The sequence below is a fragment of the Phasianus colchicus genome, chromosome 5, assembly GCF_987193195.1.
Source record: "Phasianus colchicus chromosome 5, bPhaCol1.hap1.1, whole genome shotgun sequence".
Classification (NCBI taxonomy): Eukaryota; Metazoa; Chordata; class Aves; order Galliformes; family Phasianidae; genus Phasianus; species Phasianus colchicus.
The window spans coordinates 7,531,757-7,558,733 of record NC_143440.1 but is presented as its reverse complement, the minus strand read 5'-3'; the positions used below and the strand labels follow the sequence as shown (position 1 = coordinate 7,558,733).

General features: G+C 59.7%; 7 protein-coding genes across 11 annotated transcripts; 4 read left to right on the top strand and 3 right to left on the bottom strand.

Moving 5' to 3' along the window:
* Positions 1-8: 8 nt before the first annotated feature.
* Positions 9-7,159, bottom strand: LOC116237854 (aldehyde dehydrogenase family 3 member B1-like). The gene is made up of 11 exons (XM_031607263.2): positions 7,019-7,159; positions 6,263-6,401; positions 5,802-5,964; positions 3,875-3,985; positions 3,660-3,780; positions 3,453-3,538; positions 3,136-3,217; positions 2,651-3,037; positions 2,194-2,360; positions 2,005-2,104; positions 9-528 (listed from the first exon to the last, which is right to left on the bottom strand). The coding sequence occupies exons 2-11, from the start codon at positions 6,385-6,387 to the stop codon at positions 335-337; spliced, it is 1,536 nt and encodes a 511-aa protein (XP_031463123.2). The 5' UTR covers positions 6,388-6,401; positions 7,019-7,159; the 3' UTR covers positions 9-334.
* Positions 7,160-8,363: 1,204 nt separating this feature from the next.
* On the top strand, positions 8,364-12,042 carry UNC93B1 (unc-93B1 regulator of TLR signaling). The gene is made up of 11 exons (XM_031607262.2): positions 8,364-8,440; positions 8,978-9,075; positions 9,150-9,291; positions 9,370-9,685; positions 9,750-9,879; positions 9,956-10,049; positions 10,127-10,251; positions 10,402-10,584; positions 10,662-10,935; positions 11,430-11,548; positions 11,624-12,042. The coding sequence occupies exons 2-11, from the start codon at positions 9,001-9,003 to the stop codon at positions 11,882-11,884; spliced, it is 1,719 nt and encodes a 572-aa protein (XP_031463122.2). The 5' UTR covers positions 8,364-8,440; positions 8,978-9,000; the 3' UTR covers positions 11,885-12,042.
* Positions 12,043-12,181: 139 nt separating this feature from the next.
* MAX (MYC associated transcriptional regulator X) lies at positions 12,182-15,390 on the top strand. Of its 2 annotated transcripts, none has more exons than XM_031607281.2 (5): positions 12,182-12,406; positions 12,542-12,568; positions 13,979-14,086; positions 14,342-14,465; positions 14,543-15,390. In XM_031607281.2, exons 1-5 carry the CDS (start codon positions 12,371-12,373, stop codon positions 14,728-14,730), a joined length of 483 nt encoding a protein of 160 aa, XP_031463141.1. In that variant the 5' UTR covers positions 12,182-12,370; the 3' UTR covers positions 14,731-15,390. The 2 variants fall into 2 exon arrangements, with proteins under 2 accessions (XP_031463141.1, XP_031463140.1); XM_031607280.2 differs by having other exon boundaries at positions 14,336-14,465.
* Positions 15,318-18,980, bottom strand: FNTB (farnesyltransferase, CAAX box, subunit beta). 2 transcript variants are annotated; one of them, XM_031607269.2, is made up of 12 exons: positions 18,825-18,980; positions 18,072-18,136; positions 17,925-17,997; positions 17,668-17,759; positions 17,042-17,188; positions 16,870-16,953; positions 16,701-16,787; positions 16,498-16,627; positions 16,273-16,405; positions 15,956-16,067; positions 15,763-15,877; positions 15,318-15,682 (listed from the first exon to the last, which is right to left on the bottom strand). In XM_031607269.2, the coding sequence occupies exons 1-12, from the start codon at positions 18,921-18,923 to the stop codon at positions 15,581-15,583; spliced, it is 1,239 nt and encodes a 412-aa protein (XP_031463129.1). In that variant the 5' UTR covers positions 18,924-18,980; the 3' UTR covers positions 15,318-15,580. The 2 variants fall into 2 exon arrangements, with proteins under 2 accessions (XP_031463129.1, XP_089996417.1); XM_090140291.1 differs by having other exon boundaries at positions 15,318-15,679.
* A 1,226-nt stretch (positions 18,981-20,206) lies between these two features.
* Positions 20,207-22,441, top strand: RAB15 (RAB15, member RAS oncogene family). 3 transcript variants are annotated; one of them, XM_031607284.2, is made up of 7 exons: positions 20,208-20,392; positions 21,110-21,170; positions 21,271-21,331; positions 21,417-21,494; positions 21,581-21,670; positions 21,974-22,039; positions 22,104-22,441. In XM_031607284.2, the coding sequence occupies exons 1-7, from the start codon at positions 20,269-20,271 to the stop codon at positions 22,257-22,259; spliced, it is 636 nt and encodes a 211-aa protein (XP_031463144.1). In that variant the 5' UTR covers positions 20,208-20,268; the 3' UTR covers positions 22,260-22,441. The 3 variants fall into 3 exon arrangements, with proteins under 3 accessions (XP_089996425.1, XP_031463144.1, XP_089996426.1); XM_090140300.1 differs by lacking the exon at positions 20,208-20,392 and adding an exon at positions 20,536-20,651; XM_090140299.1 differs by lacking the exon at positions 21,974-22,039 and having other exon boundaries at positions 20,207-20,392.
* GPX2 (glutathione peroxidase 2) lies at positions 22,436-24,468 on the top strand. Its single transcript, XM_031607279.2, has 2 exons — positions 22,436-23,894; positions 23,964-24,468. Exons 1-2 carry the CDS (start codon positions 23,670-23,672, stop codon positions 24,312-24,314), a joined length of 576 nt encoding a protein of 191 aa, XP_031463139.1. The 5' UTR covers positions 22,436-23,669; the 3' UTR covers positions 24,315-24,468.
* Positions 24,469-24,817: 349 nt separating this feature from the next.
* Positions 24,818-26,541, bottom strand: CHURC1 (churchill domain containing 1). Its single transcript, XM_031607282.2, has 4 exons — positions 26,424-26,541; positions 26,199-26,334; positions 25,544-25,614; positions 24,818-25,098 (listed from the first exon to the last, which is right to left on the bottom strand). Exons 1-4 carry the CDS (start codon positions 26,460-26,462, stop codon positions 25,006-25,008), a joined length of 339 nt encoding a protein of 112 aa, XP_031463142.1. The 5' UTR covers positions 26,463-26,541; the 3' UTR covers positions 24,818-25,005.
* Between the last annotated feature and the right edge of the window lie 436 nt (positions 26,542-26,977).

The following is a 26,977-nucleotide window of genomic DNA, read 5'->3' as shown; positions in this document are numbered from 1 at the left end:
AAAGTCTTTACTGAGGACAGAGTTACACACAGAAAAAAGCAACAGCTAGCAGGAGAGTATTGGAAGGAAAGGTCAGCTAATCAGAGATGAGATAGGGCTAATTGCTGGTCCTGAGTAACCAAAGCACTATTGCTCTACCAGGAGAAGTGTGGGGTGAGAACAAGATTATTTTAGATGTGTCACAGCACACAGCCCTGTGCACAGGAAGCTGGAGAGAAGCAGGCACACAGGAGGGGTCAGTCCCCACTGTCCAGCATTCATCAGGATGGTAGTGCAACACAAGATGTAGCATGGGTTGGGTCCTGGTCAGTCCATATGTGGCACGGGGCCTTGCTCAGAGCAGGGTGCACATGCCCTTGCGCTTGATCTCAAAGGCAGCAGACATCAGCCCCAGCTTCTGCTGGGTGTAGGGTGGGTAGCGCGGGGAGTTGATAGCCTCCAGGCCCATGTTGCGGTGCAGGCAGCCACGGTGATGACTGAAGGTGTCAAAGGTGAACTTGCCATGGTATTTCCCCAGACCACTGTTTCCTGCAACAAACAGCACAGGTCCAGGCTTGCTATGGGACTCCTGCCCAGCTCAAGTACCATAAGCACAAGGGAAACACACTCCTGGCTTTTCTCATGCCAACACAATGGCCAACGCAGTGCAGCACCTTTTGCCCTTCCCCATTCCTTTTACAGTCCCACCAGGGCTCAGTTGCTCAGCACTAGCTGCTCCCTGCAGCTCACCATTGCTTCTTGCCCCAGCTGCAAACTTTTGACCAGTCTGCGCCTACCTACATGGTTACATGCTCTTCAGAAAGCTTTGCTGGGTCGCATTTCCCCAGTTTTCCCCTCGATGTGGGGTCCTACCATATCTACCCACGGTCAGGAGCCACCAACCCATCTGGAACAAAGAGCTCCAGGAAGAAGCTCCTTGTAAAAATCAGAGGCCCATTGGCCACGTTGGTTCCCAATTCCTGTGGCTGACTTAAGCTCGAGGTTTCACGTCATGGTTAATAGCTTTGGCAAATGTCATCTCTGCCGAATTCAGGCCCTCCACCTGATAATTTGAGGCAGTTTCTCTGAATCATTTCCATAAAGATAAGTTACGACACAGGAACCACCACCAATTGTTCCTTGATCTGCAATCAGGCAAGGAATTAATTCTGCTTTGCTGTTGTGCTGTCTTATTATGGCTGAATCAGCTGGCAGCTCTGAAATGCTGAGCATGTGGAGTGTTTTTCCCAGAATAATCTCCAGATAAGAGAAATTCCAGGGAGGAGACCGCAGGATTGAGAAAGAACTCCGGGGAAGAAACATCACAATCATCCTCTATTTCTGTGCTCGCCCTTGAGCATCTCATGGTACGCAGTGCTACAACCAGAGCTCAGCAGACCTTTTGTCAGCTGAGAAAACAACTGCTATGTGCATATAAGCTCTGTGAAGGGCAAAAACTCTTCCCCTTGGCTGAGGAGGATCTTCCTGTTACCACAAGCAGATTTCCCAGACATTTATAGATGTTTTACTCCTAATATTTAGCCTTAAAATGCAGAATTTATGTACAAACCTCCTCCTGAGTGATGTTAAGAGCTCCAATCCAGCACCACGCTTTTTGCAAGAGGAAAGCTCCCCTGCCCAAGAAGCTCAATGCTATGGATCTGCTCCCAGACAAGGAGAAACGATGGACTGAGCAAATTCACCAGCATTTGTGGAGCATTCAGGTAAACCTTATGCTGGGCAAAAGCCCAACCCTGGCACAGAATGTGGGCAACTCATGTTGCCCCACACTGCTCAGGAATACCGAGGAAATACCCAAGTGGTACAAACTTCCCTATATTTGATGAGGCATTTTTGTTGACACAGTGGACCACGGAGAGAAGAAAACCTGCAGTGCTCCGCATGCACTCAGCAGAAGCAGGGCTGCAAAGCCCCAGAGATCAGCCCGAGGGAACTGAAGCCAAGGGTGGTGGTGGGACAAGCTGAGGGCTTGCATCTGCCTCAAGCTTGGGGGCTTGGACTTACCAATACCACCGAAGGGCAGCGAGGTCAGTGTCACGTGCATCAGGGTGTCATTGCCACAGAAGCCCCCACTGCTCGTCCTCTCCAGCACTTGGTTCACCACCTGGAGGTAGCAGAGAAGGGGACATGGTGCTGATGTCCTGCTGCCCCAATTTCCCTCCTTCCCTTTTCTGCCCTGTGGACCACACGCACCTTGCTGTCACAGGAGAAGGCGTAGATGGCCAATGGCCGGGGCCGTGCATTGATGAAGTCAATGGCTTCATCCATGTTGGCCACAACGACAATGGGCAGGATGGGCCCGAAGATCTCCTCCTGCATGGCAGGGTCAGAGGGCTGCACATCTGCCAGTACTGTAGGGGCTGTGAAGAAGGAGAATGGCAGCAAATAGCTCACTACATAGGCATGGGTACTCACATCAGCCCCGGCTTGCCAGGGACCTGCTGCTTCACAGGTTCCTTTTCCCAAACAAAGCTCACAGAACCACAGAAACATAGTCACCAAATCATAGAATATCCCAAATTGGTTTTGAGCCCTCCACAATCTCCCCGTGTCTCTGTCTGTGGTCCTTGTGGTCATGGCTCTGCTTCCGTATCTCACATCCCCCTGCCAAGCACTTCCTTGCTCCCCACACGCCAAACCATCTCCTCACCGATGTAGCGCTCCTTCTCGTCCGTCTGTCCCCCGATGGCCACACGCCCGCTGCTCAGCAGCGCCCGCACGCGCTTGAACTGTTTATCCCCCACAATGCGGGCAAAGTCAGGGGACTCCCGTGGGTTGGAACCAAAATATTCGGTGATGGCCTCACGCAGAGCAGGCATCAGCTTCTCCTGCATCTCCACGCTGCACAGGACATAGTCGGGTGCAATGCAGGTCTGCCCCGCATTGAAGAAGCGTCCCCAGACCACCCGCCGGGCCACGTTCTGCACATCGCAGGTGTCGGACACGTAGCAGGGGTTCTTGCCCCCCAGCTCCAGCGTCACTGGTGTCAGGTGCTTGGCGGCAGCTGTCATTATGATCCTGCCCACTGAGGGGCTGCCTGCAGGGCAGAAAGGGATGTGTCACGGCAGGGATCCCTCAGTGCTGCAGCCTGGCCTGGGGACGAGGCAGGGCTCAGCTCTGGCCCTCAAGACGCACCGGTGAAGAAGATGTAGTCAAACTTGTTCTCCAGCAGCCTGGTGGTCTCCTCCACACCAGCAGTCACCACGGCAAAGCAGTCCTGCAGTGTAAAGGAAAAATCCCTGTCAGCATCTGCCTGGGCCAATCTGTCCCTATCCCCATTAGCAGCACCCTGTGCTGCTTGGATCACAAACACTGGCTGATCATGGAGCAGGCATTACAGCACCCCAGAGCAGGGCAGCCATCATGCTGGTGTGTGCAAAGAGTTGTGATCAGGGGTTGGAATGCCCTGGCCACAGGCAGGGGTAATGACAGGGACAAGGAGAGCCTCTTACGCTGTCCAGGTAGCAGGTCAGCATTTCAGCCACAAGCTTCTCAGTGTTCTTGGATATTTCTGAGGGTTTGATGACCACACAGTTACCTAGGGAGAGACAGACAGAATGTCAGAGCAGCCCAAACTAGAGACAGAGACCCCATCCAGGTTCCCTCGCCTGCATCCTCCAGGCAGGGGATGTGCCTGGCTTTGTGCAGCCTGGCCTCACCAGCAGCAATAGCACCGATGAGAGGTACAAGGAAGAGGTGGATGGGGTAGTTCCAGGGTGCGATGATGAGCACCACCCCATAGGGGTCCTTGCGGATGAAAGCTGAGTCCAGCTGTGTTACCTGCAAGAAAGGCATCTCAGTGCTGCTCCTGAAGCAGCTCTGCCCCTTTCCAGTTGGCCTCCCGCTTCCAGGGAGCCCAGAGCTTCTGCCCTACCAGGTTCTTGTCCACGTGCTCGTCCTTCATCCAGTGAGACAAATTGTTGAGGGTGTCATTGAGCTCATTCTTGCAGAGGAGAATCTCAGTGAAATAGGCCTCAAAGGATGGCTGGGGACAGACATCAGTGTCAGCATCACCCCAACATCAGAACCATCTCCTCCCACCCACAGATGTCTCCCCTTCTGCCCACAAAGGCAGAGCGAAAGAAGCTATTAAGGAGAAGCTATTTTAAGCAGAAAGAGCTATTAGTCCTGCAGCTACTGGGGAGTATCACGGCCACCAACATTTTATTACAGTTGGTATTTGGTCAGAGAGAAAAACAATATTTGATGTCTTTTGGGCCACACTGTGTACTGGTACCATTGCCTTTGAGGCCACAAGTTGCTGCATTCTGATCACTTGGGAGCTGGAGGCAGAGCCTAGTGCCTTATTCCACTGCCCCCGCACAGCTGCCGGGCTCAAAGCTGTGCATTGTTCCAGCAGGAACGCAATGAAGACCGAACACTTTGTGACTGCCCCACAGAACAGAGCTCGGCTGTACAGCACCAGGCAGGAAAATCCCTGCAGCTGTGGGGCTCCTGCAGTGAGCCGGCACACGGTTGGGCCAGGCAGGTTGGGTGAGACACGAGGAGGAAACAAACCCAGCAGGTTGCTTCCAGATACGCCATCTCAACACATGGTGACTAAAATCACCGTGAGTTGGGAGCGGCGCAATTCTGCAGAGGCATTTCCTGCCGACACAGGTCCTCTCCATTGACAGAAGCGTGGCAGAGTCAGTTTGTGATGGAGAAGCATGAGGACACGAGGAGTTAGCTCAGCAGGACTAACTTCCCTCTGTCACTGTGCAGAGCGAAACTCTTTGGCATTAAGTTGTTTGCAGAGCCTCCACTGTGATAGCCTCCACACCACAAAGCATCTCTGGTGGGAGCTTTCCTTCATCACAGCAGGAAAAGAGGGGGGAAAGTTGAGTTTGTGACCCCTCTCCTTGGAGGCTCCACCACCAAGCCCAGCCCAGGAGACCTCTCTGGCTCCTCAGTATATCAGTCACATGGTGAAGCAACGGGGCTGCTCTCAGCCTGGGCGGTTGGTTGCATCACCAGGAGGATGAGGAAACTGCTGGTGAAGATTAATGGTGGCCATTAAGGGTTTTGATGGGACAGAAGTCTGGTGGATGAGACATTAAATCTGAGGTCACTCTTCCATCATCAGGAGAGAAACCGGCATGGCCACGGGCGAGGCAGCCACCTCAGATACGTAAGAGCAGATGAATTGTCCATCCAGCTATGAAGACCTGACTGCATAACACGCACGTTAGTGGACAACCGGTTCTAATTACGTACAATTAGGAGAGATGAACAACGCATGTTGAGTGTCAGTGCTTATCAGCACCTGTCTGAAGCTGAAGTTTCTCACCTCAAACAAACAAGGCAATTAGAAGCATAGGGAGATTTTGAGATGCTTGAGGCCATCTGTGGGCACGGCCACACACAGATGCAGATCCAACACCTCAGAAACCTTTTCTAACAATCTCTGACCAAATTGCGTGGCTGCAGAGCACATACAGAAAAAGTGACCATAGACTGAATTTGTCCCCAGTGGGGAGGCACCCTGCCTCCTTGACAGATCACTCAGGAGCTCCTGGGGTGCCATAGTCCCTAAAGTCCCCACTTGTACCACGACACCAAGCCAGCAAGATCAATCCCTGCACAGCTGGCATGGGAGGAATGTGCAAGGTCAGCTCCTTATACAACACCAGTAATCCCTGCTGCAACCAGGCATGTGAGGAGCACCCTTGACTGCAACCAGGGCACCACAGAAGTGACATGGAACTACTCAGGGACTTGGCACTCTGAATGCCCCACAGCAGCACAATGTAGGGATGCAGGACCCCAACACCTCAGTGCCCATTCCCGACTCCTCTCACCTTGCCCATGTCCAAGGCGGTGGCCTCCAGGATGTCCTGCTTCTTCTCCTCCAGGAAGCGGCCCAGGGCCTCCAGCTGTGCCACACGGTACTCCAAGGGCCGTGTCTTCCCCGAGAGCCAGGCTGCCCGCAGGTGGCTCACCAGCCCCGCATAGGGGTTCCCGCTGTGGGAGTGGGGATGTCAGGAGTACCCCAGCCCTCTCCCAGTCCTCAGTGCTGCAGGTGCCAAGGAGAGGAGCTCCGCATCCCAGCCTCATCCCACACCATCTGTGCCCTCCCTCAGAGTTGGAGCTCCCTGTGCTCACCTTGTCCCCAAACTCGGCTCCCCAGGATCCCATTGTGGCCTGGTGCCCGATGGCTCCTCACGTTTGACCCTTGCATCCCAGCAGCTTGCAGCACCCACATTCACCCCCCTCCATGCCAGTGCCCCAACCCCTGCTGTCCCCAGTCCCTCGCTCTCACCTCACAGTGCTGCAGACCGCTGACCCTTTCGGGATGGCACCAGCTGCACTGGCACTGTTGCTCAGTAGGCTGCTCTTACCATAGCCTGGGGGCTGCTGCACAGGAAGCTGGAGGGGCTGATGCATGGTTTACACGGGCCCTGGGGAGAGGTATGGAGATGGTAAATTTACACAAGGGTTCTTCCCTCCCCCAATGGTGTGGGGTCTGCAGTCACTGCAAGGAAGCCTTGGAGATGCAGAGCAGCCACCCCACAGCACAGCACTATATTCACAGTGGCCTTTTGAAGGCAGCTGGGTGCTTGAGGACATCCAGACTGAAGCGTGAGTCACTCCAGTGTGGCTGCCTGAGGCCTCGAAGCATCCAGCTGGAGATGCCTGGAATTCCCATACCCTTCCCCCCTTCCCGGATGGCCTCCAGCCATAGGATTGCCCTACAGATGTGGGGTCGGTCTGGAGGATCCCAATGCAGGGAGGTATCCCAGGATGGCCTGTTGGGTTCCCCACACACCCCACTAAAGGGCAGCACTGGTACTGCCCCAACCCACCATTGGGCATAGTGTCGCTCCCCTTTTCAATGAAGATTTGCACAAACACAGGGCTAGGGGAGGTGGGGGGGCAGGGGATACCCACAGCCCCACATCTGCTTCCCTGTCCCTTTCCATACCCAACACATCCACCCTTCCTCGAGGGAACCCACCAATGGCAAAGCCCAACCATGGGGTAGCCAAGTGCCACATGGGGGCCCATAGGTACCTACCTGTGGGGCTGAGCGGTGGCTGGAAGAGCACGAAGCTGGGTTGGCACTGCCGAAGCTCAGGGTGGCCCTCATAAATGCTGTGGGGCAGGTGGCCTGGCCACATGTCCAGGGGTGGGCAGGATGATGCCCCGCCTCCATGGGGTTGGCAGTAGGGAGAGAGCACCCCGCCTCCATGTGTCTGATGTTGGGATGGGAGCAGGACCTCCCAGTGGGATAGTGGGGCTGGGGAACAACCAAGCCATCACTGTGAGCCCTGACCCACAGATACCCCACAGAAACCACTCACTCTGCTTCCCAGAGCCACCCCTAATCCAGGGGACTCAGCAGACCCCATGGGGACACAATGCCATCCCTATGCCCGCTTCCACCCCATCATTACTGGAACAAGCCCCAAGCTCACCCCACACCCACCTCCCCTCCACTCACTCTAGCTCCCCACACACCCTAATTAATGACGCTGCTTTGTAAACAGGAAGGCAGCAGCCCTGCCCCATGCACTGTGCCAGAACGGCGGGGTGGTGCTGCTCCCAAATCCCAAGGAGTACCCCTAAGTATAGGGGGCACGGATTCACCCCAAAGTGCTTCTGCGCTTGGGGGAATGGAGCCCAGCCCTGAGCAGCCCCTGCCTTGGTGCAGGATCCTCCTGGCCCATATCCACCATCTGCAGGGCAATCCAGGGTTGATTTTGGGTTTTGGCTGCAGTGCTGTCCTCTGGATGCTGCATGCCCACTGGGGATACCTGTAAGGGATAATGGTGCCTGTGATACCCGCAGGGTCCCCCACTGCAGTGTGGGACATGCACATGGCCAAGATGCTCCACATGACCTGTGGGGAAGGGGAAAGTGGAGATTGGCACTCCCGTACCCCAAATAAGTGTTTGGGGGCACAATATGGGGCTGAGCTCACCGCCCTCAGCCTGGGTTTAGGGTCACAGAGGGCACGGGAGGCATCCCGCACCCCTCCTGGGGTTGTCCCTGTCCCCATCCCGCTGCGTGACATTCCTTTAGTACCGGCTTGGCCAGATCTGTCCATTGGCTGCGGGTGACCGATGACAGGGAAGGAGCAAAGCTGCCAGACTCCCTCCTGGCTCCCCTTTATGGGGTGCCAGAGGGGATATGGGCACACAGGAGGAAGGGGGGGGAGAACAGGGGACACTTGGGTGACAAGGGGACTCAAGCAGACAGGTGACAACAAAGGAGAGAGGTCAAGGAGGGCCAAGTGCCGCTTCCATGTGGCGATGGGATAGGAGCAGCATAAAATGGGTGCTGGTGGGAGTAAGGGGGGTCCCGGGAGTTCTAGGAGCGGCTCCTTTAAGCCCCCGTCCCGCCCGCCCCGTTCGAAAGAGGAAGCTGCGGCAGCTCCGCCCCGAGCCTGGCAGAGCGCGGGGCAGCCAGGCCGGAGTGCCGAGCTCGGGGCTGTGGGGTAGGAGTTGCCGGACTCGGGGATGCGAGGGTGCTGGGTGCCAGGTTTGGGACTGAACGGTGCGAGGATGGAGGAGTGACAGGCACAGCGTGTAGGGGGGCAGTGCACATGGGTGTAGTGTCCAAGGGGTGCTGGGCAAAAGGTTTCGGGGTGCAGAGCATATGGGTGCAAGGTTTGGGGGTGCCGGGCTCATAGGTGCAGGGTTTGGGGGTGGATGAATGATGGGTGCAGAGCACACGTTGTGAGGGCTCATGAGAGCAGGGTTTAGGGATGCAGAACACACAGGTGCCAAGGTTTAGGGGTGCCAGGCACACAGTTGCAGAGTATGGGGGTGTGGCTCAAGGGTGCTGGGTGCAGGGTTTGGGGGTGTGCAGTGTAAGAGGGGAGGAACAACGGCTGCCCAGCGAGGGGGTGTGGGCAGCACGGGGTGCTGGACAGGGGTGCAAAGCACACAGGTGCAAAGTTTGAGGGTGCAGAGCCCAAGGGTGCAAGGTTTGGGGCCACAGGACACATGTTCTGCCCCCCCAACACCTCCAGAGCGCCCTGCAGACACAGCAGCGATGGAGAAGGACCCCGGCTGCTGCCAGGATGTGACCAAAACAGCAGCGGGTGAGATGCTGGGCCCTGAGGCACAGGTGAGGCAGGGAGGTGACACGGGGTTGTGACGCATGGTGGTGGCACCCCGTGGCTGAGCAGGGGGCTCCTACAGCTGGACGACATGGTGGGAGCGCACACGGACTACAATGAGGAGGAGGAAGAACAGAAATATTTCCGCCGCAAGCGCCTTGGTGTGGTGAAGAATGTGCTGGCTGCCAGCTTGGCCGCCATGCTCACCTACAGCGTCTACCTGGGTATGGCCCTGGCCCCAGAACGGGGAACCCCCTGATGTCAGTGGGGCAGTGACATGATGGCACTTGGGACCCCCCCAGGCCTGCTACAGATGCAGCTCATCCTGCACTATGACGAGACCTACCGGGAGGTGAAGTACAGCAACATGGAACTGGAGGACATCGACCGCAAGGTGCTGATGGGCATCAATGTCACCCCCGTGGTGGCACTGCTCTACACGCCTGTCCTCATCCGGTTCTTTGGCACCAAGTGGACCATGTTCCTGACCGTGGGCATCTATGCCCTCTTTGTCTCCAGCAACTATTGGGAGCGCTACTTCACACTGGTGCCCTCTGCTGTGGCCATCGGGGTGGCCATCGTGCCGCTCTGGGCCTCTTTGGGCAACTACATTACACGGTAGGTGGCAGGGGGAGAAGGGAACAGTGGGACAGGACAGAGGCTGACCCATGCTCCACTACAGGATGGCACAGAAGTACTACGAGTATGCCAACTACAAGGAGGAGCACGTGCAGGAGCAGCGGCAAGCACCACGTGGAGCCTGCAGCGCCTACATTGTCGTCTTCCAGACCATCTTCTACATCTGCTTCCACGTGAGGGCCAGCAGGGACAGGGAGGGGACAAATGGAACAGCCCAGTGCTGAATGTCCACCGTTCTGCATCCTGCAGCTGAGCTTCGTCTGCGCGCAGATGCCCATGCTCTTCTTCCTCAACAATTACATCTACCAGCTCAACCACACACTCTACGGGGTGAAGCGCTGTGGTGAGCACATGGGGCGGCAGTGTGGGGTGTTGGCACAATCCTGGCCAGTGCTGAGCCCACAGTGCACGCCCCTGCAGGTACCCTGAGCCACGGCACGCTGACTGGCTTCAATGTGACGGTGCTGCACAGTCTGCCTCGCAGTGTCAACCTCATCGTGGTGGAGAGCATCCTGATGGCAGCTGCCTTCCTTGCTATGCTGGTGGTGAGCACGGGATTGTAGGATCAGAGAATGGTTTGGGTTGGAAGGGACCTTAAAGATTTTCCATTTCCAACCTCCTGCCGTGGGCTGGTTGTAAGATGGAATAGGATGGGGCAGGTGGCCATCAGCATGTCACCCATTACCACAACACAGGTCCTGCTGCTCTGCGGCTCGGCGTATCGGACCACAGAGGAGATTGATCTGCGCAGCATAGGCTGGGGGAACATTTTCCAGCTGCCCTTCAAGCACATGCGAGACTATCGCCTCCGCCACCTCCTTCCTTTCTTCATCTACAGTGGCTTTGAGGTGCTCTTCGTCTGCAATGACTTCTCCCTGGTACAGCACAGAGTTGGGATGGGGTGGTGGCACGGGGACAGCACAGCTGCACGATGCTAAGCCTGTCCTCGATGCAGAACTATGGCGTGTGCACCCTGGGGCTGGAGAAGCTGGCATACCTCCTCATCGCCTACGGCTTCTCTGCCTCCACCTGCTCCAGCCTTGCCCTCTGCATGCTGCGCCTGCGGCGTCAGTACCCACTGCTGGCCGGAGCCTCGCTCCATGCTGCTATCCTGGTGACGCTCTTCTGCTGGGCACCTGTGCCCCGACAAGTGGATCAGGCACCTCTGCTTTACGCCATAGCTGCACTCTGGGGAATGGGCAGTGCCCTCAACAAGACTGGCATTAGCAGTGAGTAGTGGGAATGTCCCAGTACAGTCTCTGGTGTCCCCAGGAGCGAGCAAGTTGTTTCTAGACCATCCTGGCCTTGTGTTCCCCAGTGTTCTCCAGTTCCATGGGTGAGGCAGGTTGTCCCCAGCTCATCCTGTTCTTGTGTCTCCTGGTGGCCCTAGTTCTGTGGGTAGGGCAAGTTGTCCCCAACTAATTCTGTACTCATGTCCCCCGCTGGTACCCACCTCCATGAATAGAGTGAGTTGTCACCAGCTCACTCTGTCCTTGTGTCCCCCAATGACCTCCAGCTCTTTGAGTAGGGCAGGTTGTTCCCAACTCATCCTGTCCTCATGCCCCCTGGTGTTCCCTAGCTCAGTGGGTAGGGCTTCTTGTCCCCAACTTGTCCTGTCTTTGTGTGCCCCAGTGGTCCCCAGCTCTATAGGCCCACTAGCAATTATCAGAAGACACCATAGGCTGGGGATGCTGACGGCATGTACCTTCCGCCCTACACCTAGTCCTCCTGGGCATGCTGTATGAAGATAAAGAGCGCCAAGACTTCGTCTTCACCATCTATCATTGGTGGCAGGCGCTGGCCATCTTTGTGGTGTACCTGTGGTCAGGGCTGCCCATGAAGGTGAGCAGGGCTGGGATAAGGCAAGGGCCGGATATAGTGAGGCTGTCCCACATGCTGACCCCTGCCATCCCCTAGGCCAAGCTGTCTCTCATGCTGCTGGCGCTGGGGCTAGCAGCGGGTTCTTACGGCTGGATGGAGCGCCGGCTGGCACAGCGCGTGGCCTTCCGCCTGCCCCGCATGCCACGTCCGCGCCACAGAACCAGCGGATACCGCTACCTGGAGGAGGATGACTCTGACGAAACCAACTCAGAAGGTGAGGGGACGAGCCGTGACAACAGCCATCAGCCAGCGGAGGAGGACGAGACGCCGAGAGATGACGGGGAGCAGAGAAATTAGGCAGCGGGCCCACGGGCCTCACTCTGGCAGCCCCGCAGGCCTCCCCACACAGCCCTGTAGGCTGCACCGCTCTGGGGCTTGAACCCCCCCGGAGCCGACCCCGAGGCACTGCGCTGCGCTTCCCGCTGATCTCCGACTCAATAAAGGGTTCATCCGATTGCCATCTCCGCCTCCAGTGCCGCCGTTCCGTCGCGCTGCTTTCGACGCCCCTCCGTGAGGGAGAAGGCAGCGGCACTTCCGTCCGCCGGCGGGACTTCCGGTCGCGTGACCACTAGAGGACTACAGCTCCCGGCATGCAATGCGCTGGGCGCGGTGCACGTCGGGAACTATAGTCCCCTGCGTGCCCCCGCCTGCGCAGCCTCGCCGGCCTTGGACTCGCCGCCCCACAGTGCCCCGCGCTCAGGCAGACGGCCGGGCAGGGCGGGCGCATGCGCGCTGCGCGCTGTTGTTGTGGCGGCGCGGCCCGCTGCTCCCTGGCCGGCAGCGATGAGCGACAACGATGACATCGAGGTGGAGAGCGACGTGAGTCCGCCCACCCCCCCGTTCCCCACCCTCCCCCCGGTGCCCCGATGTGGGCAGTGAGGGGGTAACGCTCGGTTTGTCCCTTCTTCCTCCTCTCCTCCGCCCTTCCATGCTTCCTCCTCACGGGGCCCGCAGGAGGAGCAGCCCCGCTTCCAGTCCGCGGTACGTAGGGGGGGGGAGGGGCTATGGGGTTCTGCTCTTGGGGGAGCACTGGTTGGGGGAGGGCTGTGCCAAGAGGAGGTCGTAGTTGGGGCGGGGGGTGCGCCTGTGTGGGGTTTTTTGGTGGAGGGGGGACACCTGTGTGGAAACGCGGGGAGGGTCTGAGGGAGGTCGGTGTGATGGGGGGGTCCATAGGGTCCTGTTGGGGGAGCAGCTGTGGGATGCGTCTTTGGAATTGTTTGGGGGAGGGGTGTTGTGGGGAGGCCTCTAGGGCTTTGTTATAGGGGGATTTGGAGGGGGCTTCGGTGATGGGAGGGCTCTGTTTGGGGGGAACACTTGTGGGGTTGTGTTTGGGGGGGCTGTGTGTCATGGGGGGGTCAGCTGTGGGGTTCAGTTTGGGGGGAACACCTGTGGGATGTGTCTTTGGGAGGGCTGCACGGGGAAAAGGGGGGCTCTGGTTGGGAGGAGATGGGGGATTGTGGTGATGGGAGGGCTCTGTTTTGTTCTGGGGGATTATGTCATGATGGAGGCCCTATGGAGTCGAGCTGGGGGGAGATACCTGTGGGATGTGTCTCTGGGGGGACTCTGTGTAAGTGGGGGATATCTATGAGACTCAGGGTGTGAGATGTGTCTTCAGGGGGGCTGTGTCGTGGGAGTGGATCTGGGGCTCTGTTAGGGGGAGGGTCTATGTTTGAAGGGAAATGGGGGGCGGTGGCGATAGGACTCTGACAGGGATGCTTCTTTGGGGCTGTGGCTTTTGGACTGTTTTTGGGGGGTGGGGTTGTGTTTGGGGTGTGTCTGGGAGGCTGTGCTGATAAGAGAGTACTTTGTCTTGGGGGAGTGGGGGGGCAAAACGGACAAAGTTGGGTTTGGTTTGGGAGGTCAGAACAGACACCTGTGGGGTCATGTTATGGAAGTGTCTTTACTTTGGAGGGTAATGGCACCTGTGGGAGCTATGTTTAGGGGTCGTCTGGGGAGGTTGTGGCATTAAATAAGGGCTGTCAGGTGTGGGAAGCAGGAGGGCTGTGCCTGCTTTATCGGGAAGATGCAATGAATTTGTGTGGTTGCGAGGGAGGGTGTCTCTTTCGGAGCCATCTCTCTGCGGGCTCTTTTTGGAGCAGAGGGAAGCGTGGGGTTGCCTCTTTCCAGCGAGCTACCTTGGGGAGAGAGGACGCACGTGGGGCCGTGCCCTTTGGGTCTATGCAGAGGCAACGCTGTGTGCTACAGGGGCTATGATGCATTCTGGGGGGTGTGAATCTGCCTCCCCCCCCCCCACCAGCCCCTACTTCTAGGCCCAGCCCCAATTCAGCCACAGCAGGAAGCTGTGCCACGGGGAAACCGAAAGCACTGTGACCCCCCCCCTCCCTGCCCCCCTCTGTGTGTGTGTGTGCACGTGCCCCCCCCCCCCTGCAGGCAGACAAGCGAGCCCACCACAACGCACTGGAGCGCAAACGGCGGGACCACATCAAGGACAGTTTCCACAGCCTGCGTGACTCCGTGCCCTCCCTGCAGGGCGAGAAGGTGAGGTTGTGGAGCGCGGTGGCACGCCCCACAGGGACCTTTTTGACTTCCCCCTCCCTCGGCTATGCCAAGCGGAGCAGTGCTTCCTCCTGCAAACGTTGCCCAGCTCTGAGGTTTTGGTGGTGGAACCCAGCGGTGCAGTCAGTGAGGGGCTGTGGGTCTCTGAAACGGTGCCACACACATCCTGGGGGCCTCCACCCCACAGCAGAACTGAGGTCTTTATCTGGCCCATGCCTTTTCCCACTATTGCCACAGGCATCCCGGGCCCAAATCCTGGACAAAGCCACAGAGTACATCCAGTACATGCGCCGGAAAAACCACACGCACCAGCAGGACATCGATGACCTCAAGCGGCAGAACGCACTGCTGGAGCAGCAAGGTGAGCTCCCCCCCAGGAAGGGGGTACAAAGGCCGTGCCCCTCCCCACCCTGGGCTGTGACACCCCCTGCCTTGCAGTGCGAGCCCTGGAGAAGGCGCGCTCGAGTGCCCAGCTGCAGGCCAACTACCCAGCAGCGGACAGCAGCCTCTACACCAACCCCAAGGGCAGCGCCATCTCCGCTTTTGACGGCGGCTCTGACTCCAGCTCTGACTCGGAGCCTGATGAGCCACAGAGCAGGAAGAAGCTGCGCATGGAGGCCAGCTAGGCCCCCCCACACCTGCCCCCTGGCCCCCTAAGGACTCACCCTTTTCTCCTCAAGGCTCCAGGGCTGCACCCTTGCAGCCCCCCGTGCCGGAATCCAGGGGGGGCCTGGGGGACCCCGACTGCGTGGAGATGCCCCCAACATCCCCCCTTTCCCCTCCCCCCTGCCGCTAGCGAGCCCCTCTCTGCGCCCCCTCTCCCCCTTCGATTTTATATGAGCATTTCTATTTATACCCAGGGACCACTGCAGCCCTGAGCTGAGCACGAGCCTGTGCAGGAGGCGGGCATCCCCCCCAGCCCCCATTGCCCACCTGTGGGCACCCCCAGGGGGTGAGCACAGGGCGGGGGTCTCGCTATTTATTTCCTGCGTGTGCAAGGCACCCCCCTGCCCTCCATGGCATGGAGCTGCAGGGCTCGGGCTGGGTGGTCTGCGTGTGCATCCTGCCCTATGTCCCACTCCTCCAACACAAACACCAGAAGCCCCCTCCCCACATTTGTGGCATTTCCCCACCTCTCCTCTCCCTGTAGGTGACCCCATTTTAACGCCATTCATTCCATGGATCTAAAGTATGTTGTACATACTGCTCAGAGTTGTCTTGCAAGTTAAGGCTTCCCTTTACTATAAGACTTATAAATAATAAAAAGGAAAAAAACCCAAAACTTATTTTATCCTTCCCCATGGTAACTGTGTTTTCTTGGGGTCGGGGAGGGGGGAGCAGGGCTGGGAACCCTCCCATGCTCCTTACTCACCCTGAGGGCAGGTGGCAGCTCTGCTTTATGGCCCCCTGGCTCCTTTTTGGTATGGCTAGCACCCTGAGGGCCTCACTCTGCCCAGATGGGTGGAGCACAGACCCCTACCCTGTTGCCTCCAGGCTGGGTATGGGCTGCTGCAAGAAGTGCATCACTGCCTTCACCACTTTTTCCGGCACAATGTTGTAGATCGGATGCGTGGGCTGCTGCCAGAGTGAAGGACAAAGCACTTTGAGCTTGAAGAAGCCCCAAAGTGGGAGTCCCGTATCCCCTCTCCCCCACCTACCAGGCGGTTTTCAGGGATGCCCAGGACCAACTCGTGGTGCAGATCTCCACTGCCGAAGTGCTGGGCAATGGCCAACCCGCTCAGGCAGTAGCAGGTGTGGTAGAAGTCCCGTGACCTGGGGGAGGGTGGGAGGCACACTGAGCAGAGAGATCTAGGGGTGCATTACCTCCCCCACAACCACCTCAGTACTCACTTTCCTGGCTTGTCCAGGAGCCCTCCAGCTGGGCACTGGCAGCACAGCAGGATGTACTCCTGCAGCGCCGACTGGTCGAACATCCAGCGTGACATGCTGAGTGCGTCGTCACCTGCACAGGAGAAGGGAGGGAAAGAAGGTCTGTTAAAACACCCCAAAACCACCCCAGGGAAACCTCTTTCTAACCAAAGGCCCTGCTTCACCCTCCAGGGCTATGCCATGCTTTGTTTCCTTGCTCAAGCTCATTCATTCCCCTTCCACAAACATGCTTCTTGGAGGCAGATGAAGCCCCAGTTTTCCCCGTTTTGGCCACTCACCCTGTGTGTGAAGGGCACGGTGCAGCAGGGGCAGCAGCCCTGCCTGCCAGAAGGAGTAGCAGCCATCCACAAGCTTGTTGCAGCGGCCCTGGAAGCCACCCTCGAAGTGCATCTGCCGCCCAGTCACCCAGTGCTGCATGGGATAGCAGGTTTCATCACCAGGAGTGGGTTTCACAACCAAAACCAGGACCCCCCCCCAGCACCACGGCACCCTGTGACACCCACCAGCAGGCTGCGCAGGTTCAGCAGGTGCTCCTTCTTCAGGATGACCAGCGCTGCCAGCCCACAGAAGGTGTACCCACCATGAGCCTCCATGCCTGGCACCCCGCCGATACCGCCTTCCCAGTTCTGGCACCTGCACAAGGACAACGCTGAGGATGGTGACAGAGAGGCCACCAACCCTGTGCCCACTCTGGGCCAGCACTCACCTTGCTATCCACTCAGCTGTCCCAGTGAACAGCGCGGGTGTGAGGACATTGGTCAGCGATGCCACTGCAGCAGCACAGTAGGCACTCCTGGGGGAGAAGGAGGCAATGTCCCTCTGTCCACAGCCCTGGTGAGGGCTGCAGAGAGTCAAAGAGGGGACAGCTCACCCACCTGACATCCACCTCACCGCCTACATGCATAAGGAAGGAGCCATCGGGCTGCTTTAGTGTGTAGAGGTACTCCAGCAACTTCTGCCTGTGGAAGAATGCAGGTGTGTGGGGCAGCGTGGAGCTACAAACCCCTCCACACACCCCAACCACAGCCCCACACCACCCTCCTGTACCTATCAATGATGCTATATGCTTCTTCTGTGCCAATGATGCAGAGCGCGTTGACAGCGGCATAAGTGGGGGCAAGGTGGGGGTGCTGGCCTGGGCCCCCCCCAAAGCCACCCTGGGGACTCTGGCAGCAGCTCAGGAACTGGCAGACACTGCAGGGACAAGGGAGACAGATGGGGACAGGAACCAGGGAAGCACACTGGGGTAGGGTTGGCAGGAGGGTGAGGGTCCCAGGATGGCACTGAGCCTTCCCTTAGCACATCCCATAGCAGCAAAGGGTTCCAGCCCCAGCTCAGCATCCCCAGGTATTTCCAGGGGGGTTCCCACCTTGGTGATGTGTCCCAACGACCTCGGGGAGCCCCCCACCCCAGGAGGTGGATGCTGACTCCTGTATCTCCCCCACCTCCCTCTGTCACGAGATGCTGGCCGGCAAGAATAGGCAGCATTGAGGGCTCCACAGGACACAAAGCACCGTTGTGCTGGCGCCAGGGACTCGGGGATGGCGGGAGGTGGCCCCAGAGGACATGGCAGCGGGCACCTCTGGGAGCGGGTGCACCCACACTGAGCAGCTCTGACATAGCTTATGGGGTGCAGACCCTTCAGTGCCCTCCAGGGCTGAGGAAGGACTTACTCAGAGGCGATCGACTGGGGAATGGGCTCCTCCAGCAGCTCCAGGCTGTGCAGGATCCAGTAGCAGAGCCAGGGGCGGCTGGCATCCAGACACTATAGGGACAGGGGGGACACGAGGGGCTACAGGCACTCTGGGAAGGGCAAATCACGAATCCACTGCCCCGGGGCACCCCATGGCACAGGAGCAGCCTCCAGGGCAGGAAGAACTCAGTGACAATTGAAGGGTTCACCAGGGAGCCCTGGGGCTGTGCTCAGTACCTCATATGCTTCACCCAGCTGCCGGAGGCCTCTCTTCAGGTAGTGGAAGTGCTTCTCCCTCTGCAGGACGAACCTGCAAAGCAGCAGGCAGGGCTCAGCAGAGCCCCAGCCCAGAGCATGCTGTGGGAGCACTCATGGGGGACTTACTGCACGGCATGGTGGTTCGTCTTGTAGGCATCGAACACTTCCTGCACAATGTCTTCCACTTTGCTCTGTGCCACAAGAAGTAGAGCACACAGTCAGTGCCAGGAGATGCGACACCATGCAACCTGCACTCGCTTTAGGTCTAAGGTTAAAGTTTTCAGATCCCTCCCTGTCCCACCCCAGCACGCCAGGGCCAAGGGAGCTGATGCAAGAAGTACAGCTGGGGCTTCCTGGTCCCAGAGTTAAGCAACGCACCCCGGACTGGAGCAGGGGAGTTCACCCCCTCACTGCCTCACACCTGGGCCCATGGCACTCTCTGATCATGGCACTCAGACCCCAGACCCACGGCATTCCACAACCACCGCCTCTCAGAACTCAGTTCTTCAGGCTTTGGCCCTCTCAGACCCCAGTCTCAGCCCCTGCCCTTCAGACCCCAGCTCCCTCAGACCCAGCTCCACGGCTCCGTCACAACCCCATGCTCTGCAAGCTCTCAGTCTTAGGCCCTTTCATATTCAGCCCCACAGCCCCCTTAGATCCCAGTCCCTCAGCCCCCAGTCCCACAGATTCCAGCCCCACAGCCCCCTCGGCCCCAAGTCCCTCAGCCCCAGGCTCCCTCCGCTCCCCGTCCCCAACCACTTCCACACCCCAAGCCCTCAGACCCCCCGGCCCCTCACACAGCAGTACCTCAGCCCCGGCCGTACGGCCTCTCAGACCCCAATCCCTCACTGCCCGACCCCACAGCCTCTCTCCCCGCACCTGCTCGGCGGAGGTGTGCGTCCTCACGCCGTCTTCCCGCAGCCGACGCCGACCGCCGGGGCCGTGCGGACCGGGGCCGGGCGGGGAGACCCCCGCCATGCTGCTGCCGGCCGGGCCGACGGCGGCCGGGCGGGGACATAAGACCACGCCCCTTTCGCGTTTTAGCCACGCCCTCTGTTGTTGGCCACGCCCACTCCTCTCTAAAGCCCCGACCACCCCGGGGCAGGCGGCGCTGCGTGGCGGCGCGCTGGCGTTGCGCGGTCACGTGACGCCGTGTCGCAGTGTGGCCGCGGTGTCACCTCGTGGCGCTGCGACGCTCGGGCCGCGCAGGCAAACCCCCAACCCTGGGGGTGTTCCGTGGGCTGGCTCGGGGTGTCCCCACCCCATCACCCCACTCGGTGCGGCCTCACAGTGACCTGCGGACGTCTCCCATTGTCCCCACCAACGCCCTGTGGTTTGTCCCATACTGTCACCCACATCCCCCCCTCCAAACCCACGCGTGTCCCCACCCCGTACCCCCTGCTGCATCTTCCCAGTGACCCAGCATGTCCCCCGATGTCCCCTCCAACGTCGCCCAGTTGCACCCCTATGCTGTCCCCTGCTGTGTCCCCAGCTGTTGCCCACATCCCCAGCTCCAAACACGTCCCCCTCCTTGTCCCATATCCCCCAGCCCCTCCCCGTGCTGCCTCCCAGTGACACAGGACATCTCCTGGTAGCCCCACTGGCGTCCTCCAGTGCATCTCCGGGTGTTCCTGCCGTGTCCCCACCTGTCACCCACATATCCTGCTCCAAACCCGTGTGTGTGCCCCCTGCACCCCCCTGGTGCATCCCCATGCCACCTCCTCCTGGTGACCCCCAGTGCATTCCCAGATATCTGCTGCGGTGTCACCCATGTCCTTTGGGTCCAAACCTGTGCGTGTGTCCCTGGTACCCCCTTAATGCACTGTGGTTCCTCCCAGTGCCTTGGCTGCAACTCCAGGTGTTCCCATTGGTGTCCCACGGTCCACTCCATACACCCCATACTGCTGCCTCTAGGTGCCCCAGGACATCTCACATTGTCCCTGTTAGTGTCCCCCACTGCATCCCTTTCTGCCCCTTGCTGCGTCCTCATCTGTCACTCACATCCCCTGCTCCAAACTCATGACTCTTCATTGTCCCATACCCCCCCCGCGTATCCCCATGATGCTTCCCAAAGACCCAGGGGGCATCTCCCAGTATCCCACCGCACATCCCTGGATGCCCCCTTCTCTGTCCCCTACATCCCCCGCTCCAAAACCATGTGTGCCCCCACCTCGTACCCCCATGGTGCATCCCTCATTGCCTCCCCCCCTTCCCCCCCATCCCTCCCGCCTCTCCTTCCCGGTGCCCGGCGCATCCCCGCGCCCCGCCCCGGTGCCATCCCGCAGGATCCCCTCCCCCGGCCCGGCGGCGGCGCGAGGCCGCCATGGCCAAGCAATACGACGTGCTGTTCCGCCTGCTGCTGCTCGGCGACTCGGGCGTGGGTAAGACGTGCCTCCTGTGCCGCTTCACCGACAGCGAGTTCCACCCGGCGCACATCTCCACCATCGGTACCCGCACCGGGGATGCGCGGCGCCGAGGGGTGGGAGCTGGGAGACGGGAAACCGGGCGGGTAGCGGGAGCTGGAAGCAGTAGGAAAGCGGGGGTAGGGGGGGGCTGGGAGCAGAGCAAAAGCGGGGGCGACGCGAGCTGGGAACACCCGGGAACCTGGAAACCGAGGGTACCGGGAGCATCGCGGCGCCGGGAAACCGGGAGCACCGGGAAACCGGGGGCACCGAGAGCTGGGAGCGATGGGAGAATGGGAAACCGGTAGCGACGGGTAGTGGGAAAATGGGAAACTGGGAGCACCGGGAGGTGGGAGAATCAGGAAGAGGAGAAATTGGGGGCTGGGAGCACCGGGGAACCTGGAAACTGGGGAAGCGGGAGCTGGGAGAATTGGAAAAATGGGGAGATGGGAGCTATGGGAAACTGGGAGCACTGGGGGCATCGCAGCACCAGGAAACAGCAGGGAAACCAGGGGCACCGGGAGCCACCACGCTGGGGACAAGGAGCAGTGGGCAGCTGCAGAGCTGGGAGCATCGGAGGGCAGCGGAAGGAGCTCCGTGGGGGCTCAGGGTGGCACAGCACAGCTTGCTGTGGGTCAGGAGGGCTGAAGGGGTCTGTGGGGGGGCGTCCCCAGTCCCGGCTGAATGTAGGGAGGGAGCACGGAACAGTCCCACCCCCAAGGAAAAAAATAATGATGATAAAGCTGCCCTCCTCCCATCCAGGGGTGGACTTCAAGATGAAGACGATCGAGGTGGATGGCATCAAGGTGCGCATCCAGATCTGGTGAGTGCCTGGGGGGGCCGCACCCATGGTGCCCCCCCCTCGGGGTTCATCTGAGGCATGGGGTAAGGAATAACCACTCCAACCCCCTCCATGCTCCCAGGGACACGGCAGGGCAGGAGCGGTACCAAACCATCACCAAGCAGTACTACCGGCGGGCACAGGTAATAGGGGTACGAGGGGGAGAAACTGAGGCACGGGGAGGTCAAAGTGCTGCCCCCTCCCCCCTCCCTGGTGCCTTTCTTGCAGGGCATTTTCCTAGTATACGACATCAGCAGTGAGCGCTCCTACCAGCACATCGTCAAGTGGGCCAGCGATGTGGACGAGGTGGGGGCTTGGAGGGGGGTCCCTTTCATTTATAGGTGAGGTGGGAGATGCTGATGTGCTCCCTCCTCCCCCATCCCTTCTCTTAGTATGCACCCGACGGCGTCCAGAAGATCCTCATTGGGAACAAAGCGGACGAGGAGCACAAGAGGCAAGTGGCCAAAGAGCAAGGGCTGCAGGTGAGCTGGTGGGGTGGCACTCCCTGTGTGGCCAGGGTCCCCTCAGGGCACCAGGACCCCCCCCCCGGAGCCTCCTGCACCCTGAGCATCCTCCTGTGTTCCCCCCAGCATCACCCAAGATCTACTTCCAAATGCACCCCCACCTCCAGCCTCCCCTAAAATGTCCACTGCCCCACACCCCAATGCATGGCCATAGACTGTGCACCCCATGGGACCGTCTGTCTGCCCCATGATGTTGAGAAATGGGGGGGTGACCCCTCACCCCAAAATCCTATCGGCACCGCCGAGCCCTTTGCCTCGCAGCTTGCCCGGGAGTATGGAATGGACTTCTATGAGACCAGTGCCTGCAGCAACCTGAACATAAAGGAGGTGTGTGGGGCTGACGGCGGGTGCCTCCCACCCCATCCCAAAGGCTGACCCCATTTCCCCGCAGTCCTTCACCCGACTGACGGAGCTGGTGCTGCAGGCGCACCGCAAGGAGCTGGAGGGGTTGCGCACTGCCACGGCCCCCCCTGAGCTGACCCAGCTGGAGGAGGATGAGCAGCAGACCCCAGGGGGGCATGACAACCCCAAAAACTGCTGGTGTTGAAGCCTGGCCTCCCCCAGCCTTGCTACAGAGGGGGCATGGCGGGGGGACACAAGGAATGGGGACTTACCCCTACTCCACTGCAGCCCCTTGGTGTTTGGGGGGGACCCAGGCACTGTTGGCACACCCTGCAACCCTGTTTTGCACATTGTTTCCACAATAAAGGAGATACTGGAGCCCCTTCACCGGGAACGGTGTCACCTGGCGGTGCCACCGTGGCGTCCCCGGCACTGCGGCAACCCGAGCAGTGATGAATAATGGAGGGGACCCACTAGTGTCCCCTTTCCCAGGGTGGGGACAAGGTTGTGGAGATGCAGCGGTAACAGGGCCATGGGCACCAAGCAGCGGGCACTGGGATGGGTGGGAAATGGATGGATGGTGGTGGGAAGTGCGGGCATTAGGATGATCATAGGCGCCAGGATGGAGGGGCAATGGGATGGTGGTGGGCATCAGGGGAGAGGTGGGCACTGGAACATGTTGGTATCAGGGTGGCAGTGAGCACATGGTTGGGTGGGCAGTGGGTTGGTGGTGGGCATCAGGGTGGTTGGGCATTGGGTTGCTTACTGGGATGGGTGGGCATTAGGACGGTGATGGGCACTAGCAAGTGCAGACACTGGGATTATGGTGGGCACTGGGATGGAATGACATTAGAAGGGAGGTGGATAATGGGGCATACGTGCGTGAGGATGGTCATGGGCACTGGGAAGGGTTGTGCAGTGGGGTGGTGGCAGACACCTGGATATTGGGGCATTAGGATGCTGTTGCTTATTGAAACCAGTGGACATCAGGATGGTGATGAGTGCTGAGATATGTGAGTTGGCAACAAAATGATGGCCACTGGCACTTGTGGTTATTAGGGTGGTTATGGACAATGCAACAGTGGGCACCAGGGCAGGTGAGCTTTAGGACACTGTCACTCCCTGGATGAGTGGGCATTGGGATTATGATGGGCACTGGGACAAGCTGACATCAGAACAGTGCTGGCTGTGGGCATTAGGATAATCACAGGCAGTGGGACAGCATTGGACATCAGGATGGATGGGTACCAGAATGACGACATGTAGGCAACAGGATTATGGCTGGCACTGGGATGCTGATGGACACTGGGACATGTGGGCATCAGGATGGTGGTGGGCACCGGGATGGGCGTGCGCTAAGGACAATGTGGGGGCACACACAGCCAGCACCCTCCACCCACCCCCTGGCTGCTTCTAGCTCCATGCTGTGGCAGCCACATCAATAATTGAGGCCGGTGGCACTGCCCTAGCCTTCCCCCGCCCTCTCCCTGGGCAGGTGCCAGCAGGTGGGCTGGCTCTGCTTTCCACCCAGTCACAGCGTGGATGCTGTCACGTGGGCACAGGGCAGCCTTTAAGGCAGGCAGGCGGGTGGCAGAGCACATCATCACCTGCAGCCATGAGCATCCCCATCGCCAAGTCCTTCTACGACCTCAGCGCCACCTCCTTGCAGGGGGAGAAGGTGGACTTCAACGTCTTCCGCGGGCGGGTGGTCCTCATCGAGAACGTGGCATCGCTCTGAGGCACCACGGTGCGGGACTACACCCAGCTCAACCAGCTGCAGGCACGCTACCCACGGCGGCTGGTGGTGCTGGGTTTCCCCTGCAACCAGTTTGGCTACCAGGTAAATCTACGGGAATGAGGGGATGTGGGGTGGCGGATGACGCGGCTCAGCCCCTCGTACCCTTGCCAGGAGAACGGCACCAATGAGGAGATCCTCAACTGTCTCAAGCACGTGCGGCCGGGGGGCGGCTTCGAGCCCAACTTCACCCTGTTCCAGAAGTGCCAGGTGAACGGGAAGGACACCCACCCCGTCTTCGCCTACCTGAAGGCCCACCTGCCCGCCCCTGTGGATGAGGCAGACCACCTGATGGCCGAACCCCGTTTCCTGGTGTGGAGCCCCGTGCGGCGCTCCGACATCTCCTGGAACTTTGAGAAGTTCCTGGTGGGGCCCGAGGGGGAACCTTTCCGTCGCTACAGCCCTCGCCTGCCCACCGCCCAGATAGAGCCTGATATCCAGCGCCTCCTCAAGCTGGCCAAGTAGGGCCGTACTCCCCCCCCCAGATAGCCCCCGTCCTCTGCCAGGTGATGGCCCCCTCCGAAACCCCCATGGGGAGGGAGTCTGATGGGGTGGAGGGCTGGGGCTGCTGGGATGGGGCTGGCGGCAATAAACAAACTGGAGGCAGCATCCAACCCCCCTGTTTGTGCCCCCCTTCCTAGTTTTTGAGACACCGAGCACATGGGATGCAGGAAGTGGCTGTGCAGAATGGAACGGTGCCAAGCACAGTGGCAGGGAAGGAGAGGTGGAAGCAATTTCTGCAGCCTCACAGTGAGGGCGTGCCATCCTGCCCTGCCCATGACAGGAATGAGTGCCCTCAAGGGGGGCACAGCAAGCAGAGTGAGGCGACAGCCCTAGAAGGGCTTTGGGTGGGGGGTGGTTGGGAGCAGAGCAAGCACTGGGAAGTGGGGCACAGGAGAATGACATCACCCCCAGCCCGTTCCCACTAAGGGGGGGGAGGGGGGAAGAAGGGGGGGAACAAATACAGAGTGCTCCTGCATGCAGCTCTGAGCTGTATCAAATTCACCTTTATTGCTCGCACTCTTTAGGCAGCTGTGCTGCACAGAACCATCTCATGGTGCCAACAGGCTGGGCCCCCCCCCCCTTTCTTTTCTTCAGCACAAAGCGGTCTCAGGTCAGGGCTGAAGCTCCCCCCACCCAGAGTTACAAACTGCCTTCAGAAGAGTGGGGTCATCTGACGTGGGTCGTCAGGCAGGATGCTGACCGAGTCCTCGGCGCGGCCACATAGCAGGCACAGCATGGTGTACTCCTGGAGCAGAACACGGTGCAGGAAGGGGGCTCAGGCCACACTATCCCCTCCCTCCACCACCAAGGAAACCTGAGCTGTGGCTGACACCTGATCCCTGATTGCAATCAGATCACAACAGATCGCATTTCACCCCCCCAGGACCCTGCCCCACTGGCTGCCCAGAGCCCATTTTCCAGCACTTTGCTGCTGAATGGGCAATGAGCCAGGGAAGAGGGACGGGGAGTGTGCCGTAGCTGCTTTCATGTGTGCCACAGAGCTCCAGAGCACTACACCTGTGATACCGGGACCAGTGCCAGTGCTGCAGGTGGCCCCAAGCTGCTGCTCACCTCCAGCTCCCTCCAGTGGCTGTGAGGGCAGGTGGGCACTAGCAAGGCTGAGGGCACCCCCCAGGGTTGGGGAGACACAGTGCGGCACAGCAGAACCCCCTGACCCCTGGAGGATGTACCTGGTAGTCGTCCACCACGCTGAAGGTGTACTCGTGGCGCGCAATCAGGTGGTGACAGTTCTTGCACAGGTCTGCAGAGGAGACCAGGTAAGGGTCTTCAGAAACGGGGACGTGCCCAGCTCTGGCACAGTGCTCACTGGGGACCCTTGGCTTCATCTCTGAACCCACCTCAGCCCCTACATGGGGCAAAAGCCCCACCCTGGGGTGCTGAGCCCCCTGAGCCCCAGGCTAGGTCTCAAAGCACCAACCCCCCCCCCCCCCTCCCAGCACTTCAGTGGGTAATCAACCCCCATAAGGTCCCAAACCCTCAATATCCCCCTCAAGGCTCGACTCCCCCCAGTTTCCCCTTCAAGGCACCAAACTCCCAATGCCCCCTCGGACCCAATACTCAAACACTCCCCCCACACCCCTAACATCCCCCATACATCCCCCCAGCACCCCTCTCTTTACAGCACCGAACCCCACCAATTACCCCCTTCAGACACCAGCCTTGAGCCCCAAATCCCCCCTCCCAGAGACCCCGCAACGCCTCCCCACACACAAAGCCAACCCACCCTAAAGCACCAGACCCCCGACACAACCCCTACCCCCAAAAAACCACCAGACCCCCAAGCAACCCCCCCTTCCAGACACCTTCAGACCCCCCCCAGCTCACGGTCGTAGGTGATGATCTCATCGTCGCCGTGCAGGCCGGCGGCGCGGTTGCCCAGCAGTACGAAGTCCCGGCGGCCGCACCGCGCGCACCCCACGAAGTTAAGGAGGAAGGAGCCGCCCTCCAGGCACGTGGTGCCCTACGAGGGGACACCGCACGGCTCGGCACCGGGTTTCGTTGCTCCCCGGCTCCCCCTCCCCCCATCCGGCCCGGCCGCGGCCCACCCACCCGCTCGGGGTATTCCGTGCCCACGCAGCCCCCGCACATCGCGCCGCTTCTCGCGAGACTTCCGCCGCGCACGGGGGCGGGGCTTTGCTCTGATGGGGGCGTGGCTAATTGTAACCACGCCCCCCTCCCCCCCCCCCGAGCGCGCAGGGCTGAATGGGGGCAGCTTGAGTTGATGAGGGGTGGTGGGGGCACTCGGAGCTGCCATTTGGGGTAGCTGGCACTATGCGGCTCCTAGGACTGGTTGGGCTCACCCGGCACCCAGGGCAGCACTCAGGACCAACGGGGGGCACCCAGGAATAATTTAAGGGGCACTGAAGGCCGCTGGGTGGGCATCTAAATTTAAGTGAGTGGGTTCCTAGGGCTAATTAGGGGCTCCTAGGGCTAGTTAGGGGCACCCAGCGCTAAATGGGGGCACCCAGCACTCACCTGGGGGAACCTAAGGCCAATGTGTGTCACTCAGAGCTAAGTGGGGAGTCACCCATGGTTAATTGGGGTCACCCAGGACAAAGTGGGGTCACCCAGCACCAACTGAGGACACTCAGCTCTCCCAAGGC

Excerpts from the sequence above, each read along its gene's own strand:
- RAB15 (XM_031607284.2), top strand. The coding sequence starts at position 20,269 with ATGGCCAAGCAATACGACGTGCTGTTCCGCCTGCTGCTGCTCGGCGAC. Across the intron at positions 21,171-21,270 it reads AAGGTGCGCATCCAGATCTG|GGACACGGCAGGGCAGGAGC; the intron begins GTGAGTGCCTGG and ends CCATGCTCCCAG. Across the intron at positions 22,040-22,103 it reads GCAACCTGAACATAAAGGAG|TCCTTCACCCGACTGACGGA; the intron begins GTGTGTGGGGCT and ends ATTTCCCCGCAG.
- CHURC1 (XM_031607282.2), bottom strand. The coding sequence starts at position 26,462 with ATGTGCGGGGGCTGCGTGGGCACGGAATACCCCGAGCGG. Across the intron at positions 26,335-26,423 it reads GCACGGAATACCCCGAGCGG|GGCACCACGTGCCTGGAGGG; the intron begins GTGGGTGGGCCG and ends GTCCCCTCGTAG. Across the intron at positions 25,099-25,543 it reads GCGTGGTGGACGACTACCAG|GAGTACACCATGCTGTGCCT; the intron begins GTACATCCTCCA and ends GTTCTGCTCCAG.
- LOC116237854 (XM_031607263.2), bottom strand. The coding sequence starts at position 6,387 with ATGCATCAGCCCCTCCAGCTTCCTGTGCAGCAGCCCCCAGGCTATGGT. Across the intron at positions 3,986-5,801 it reads CCGCCTTGGACATGGGCAAG|CCATCCTTTGAGGCCTATTT; the intron begins GTGAGAGGAGTC and ends GTCTGTCCCCAG. Across the intron at positions 2,105-2,193 it reads CCTTCTCCTGTGACAGCAAG|GTGGTGAACCAAGTGCTGGA; the intron begins GTGCGTGTGGTC and ends TGCTACCTCCAG.
- FNTB (XM_031607269.2), bottom strand. The coding sequence starts at position 18,923 with ATGGCGGGGGTCTCCCCGCCCGGCCCCGGTCCGCACGGCCCCGGCGGT. Across the intron at positions 17,189-17,667 it reads CCCCAGTCGATCGCCTCTGA|TGTCTGCCAGTTCCTGAGCT; the intron begins GTAAGTCCTTCC and ends TTGTCCCTGCAG. Across the intron at positions 16,954-17,041 it reads GCATATAGCATCATTGATAG|GCAGAAGTTGCTGGAGTACC; the intron begins GTACAGGAGGGT and ends ATTCTTCCACAG.
- MAX (XM_031607280.2), top strand. The coding sequence starts at position 12,371 with ATGAGCGACAACGATGACATCGAGGTGGAGAGCGAC. Across the intron at positions 12,407-12,541 it reads ACATCGAGGTGGAGAGCGAC|GAGGAGCAGCCCCGCTTCCA; the intron begins GTGAGTCCGCCC and ends CGGGGCCCGCAG. Across the intron at positions 12,569-13,978 it reads AGCCCCGCTTCCAGTCCGCG|GCAGACAAGCGAGCCCACCA; the intron begins GTACGTAGGGGG and ends CCCCCCCTGCAG.
- UNC93B1 (XM_031607262.2), top strand. The coding sequence starts at position 9,001 with ATGGAGAAGGACCCCGGCTGCTGCCAGGATGTGACCAAAACAGCAGCG. Across the intron at positions 10,252-10,401 it reads CCTTCCTTGCTATGCTGGTG|GTCCTGCTGCTCTGCGGCTC; the intron begins GTGAGCACGGGA and ends ACCACAACACAG. Across the intron at positions 10,936-11,429 it reads CAACAAGACTGGCATTAGCA|TCCTCCTGGGCATGCTGTAT; the intron begins GTGAGTAGTGGG and ends CCCTACACCTAG.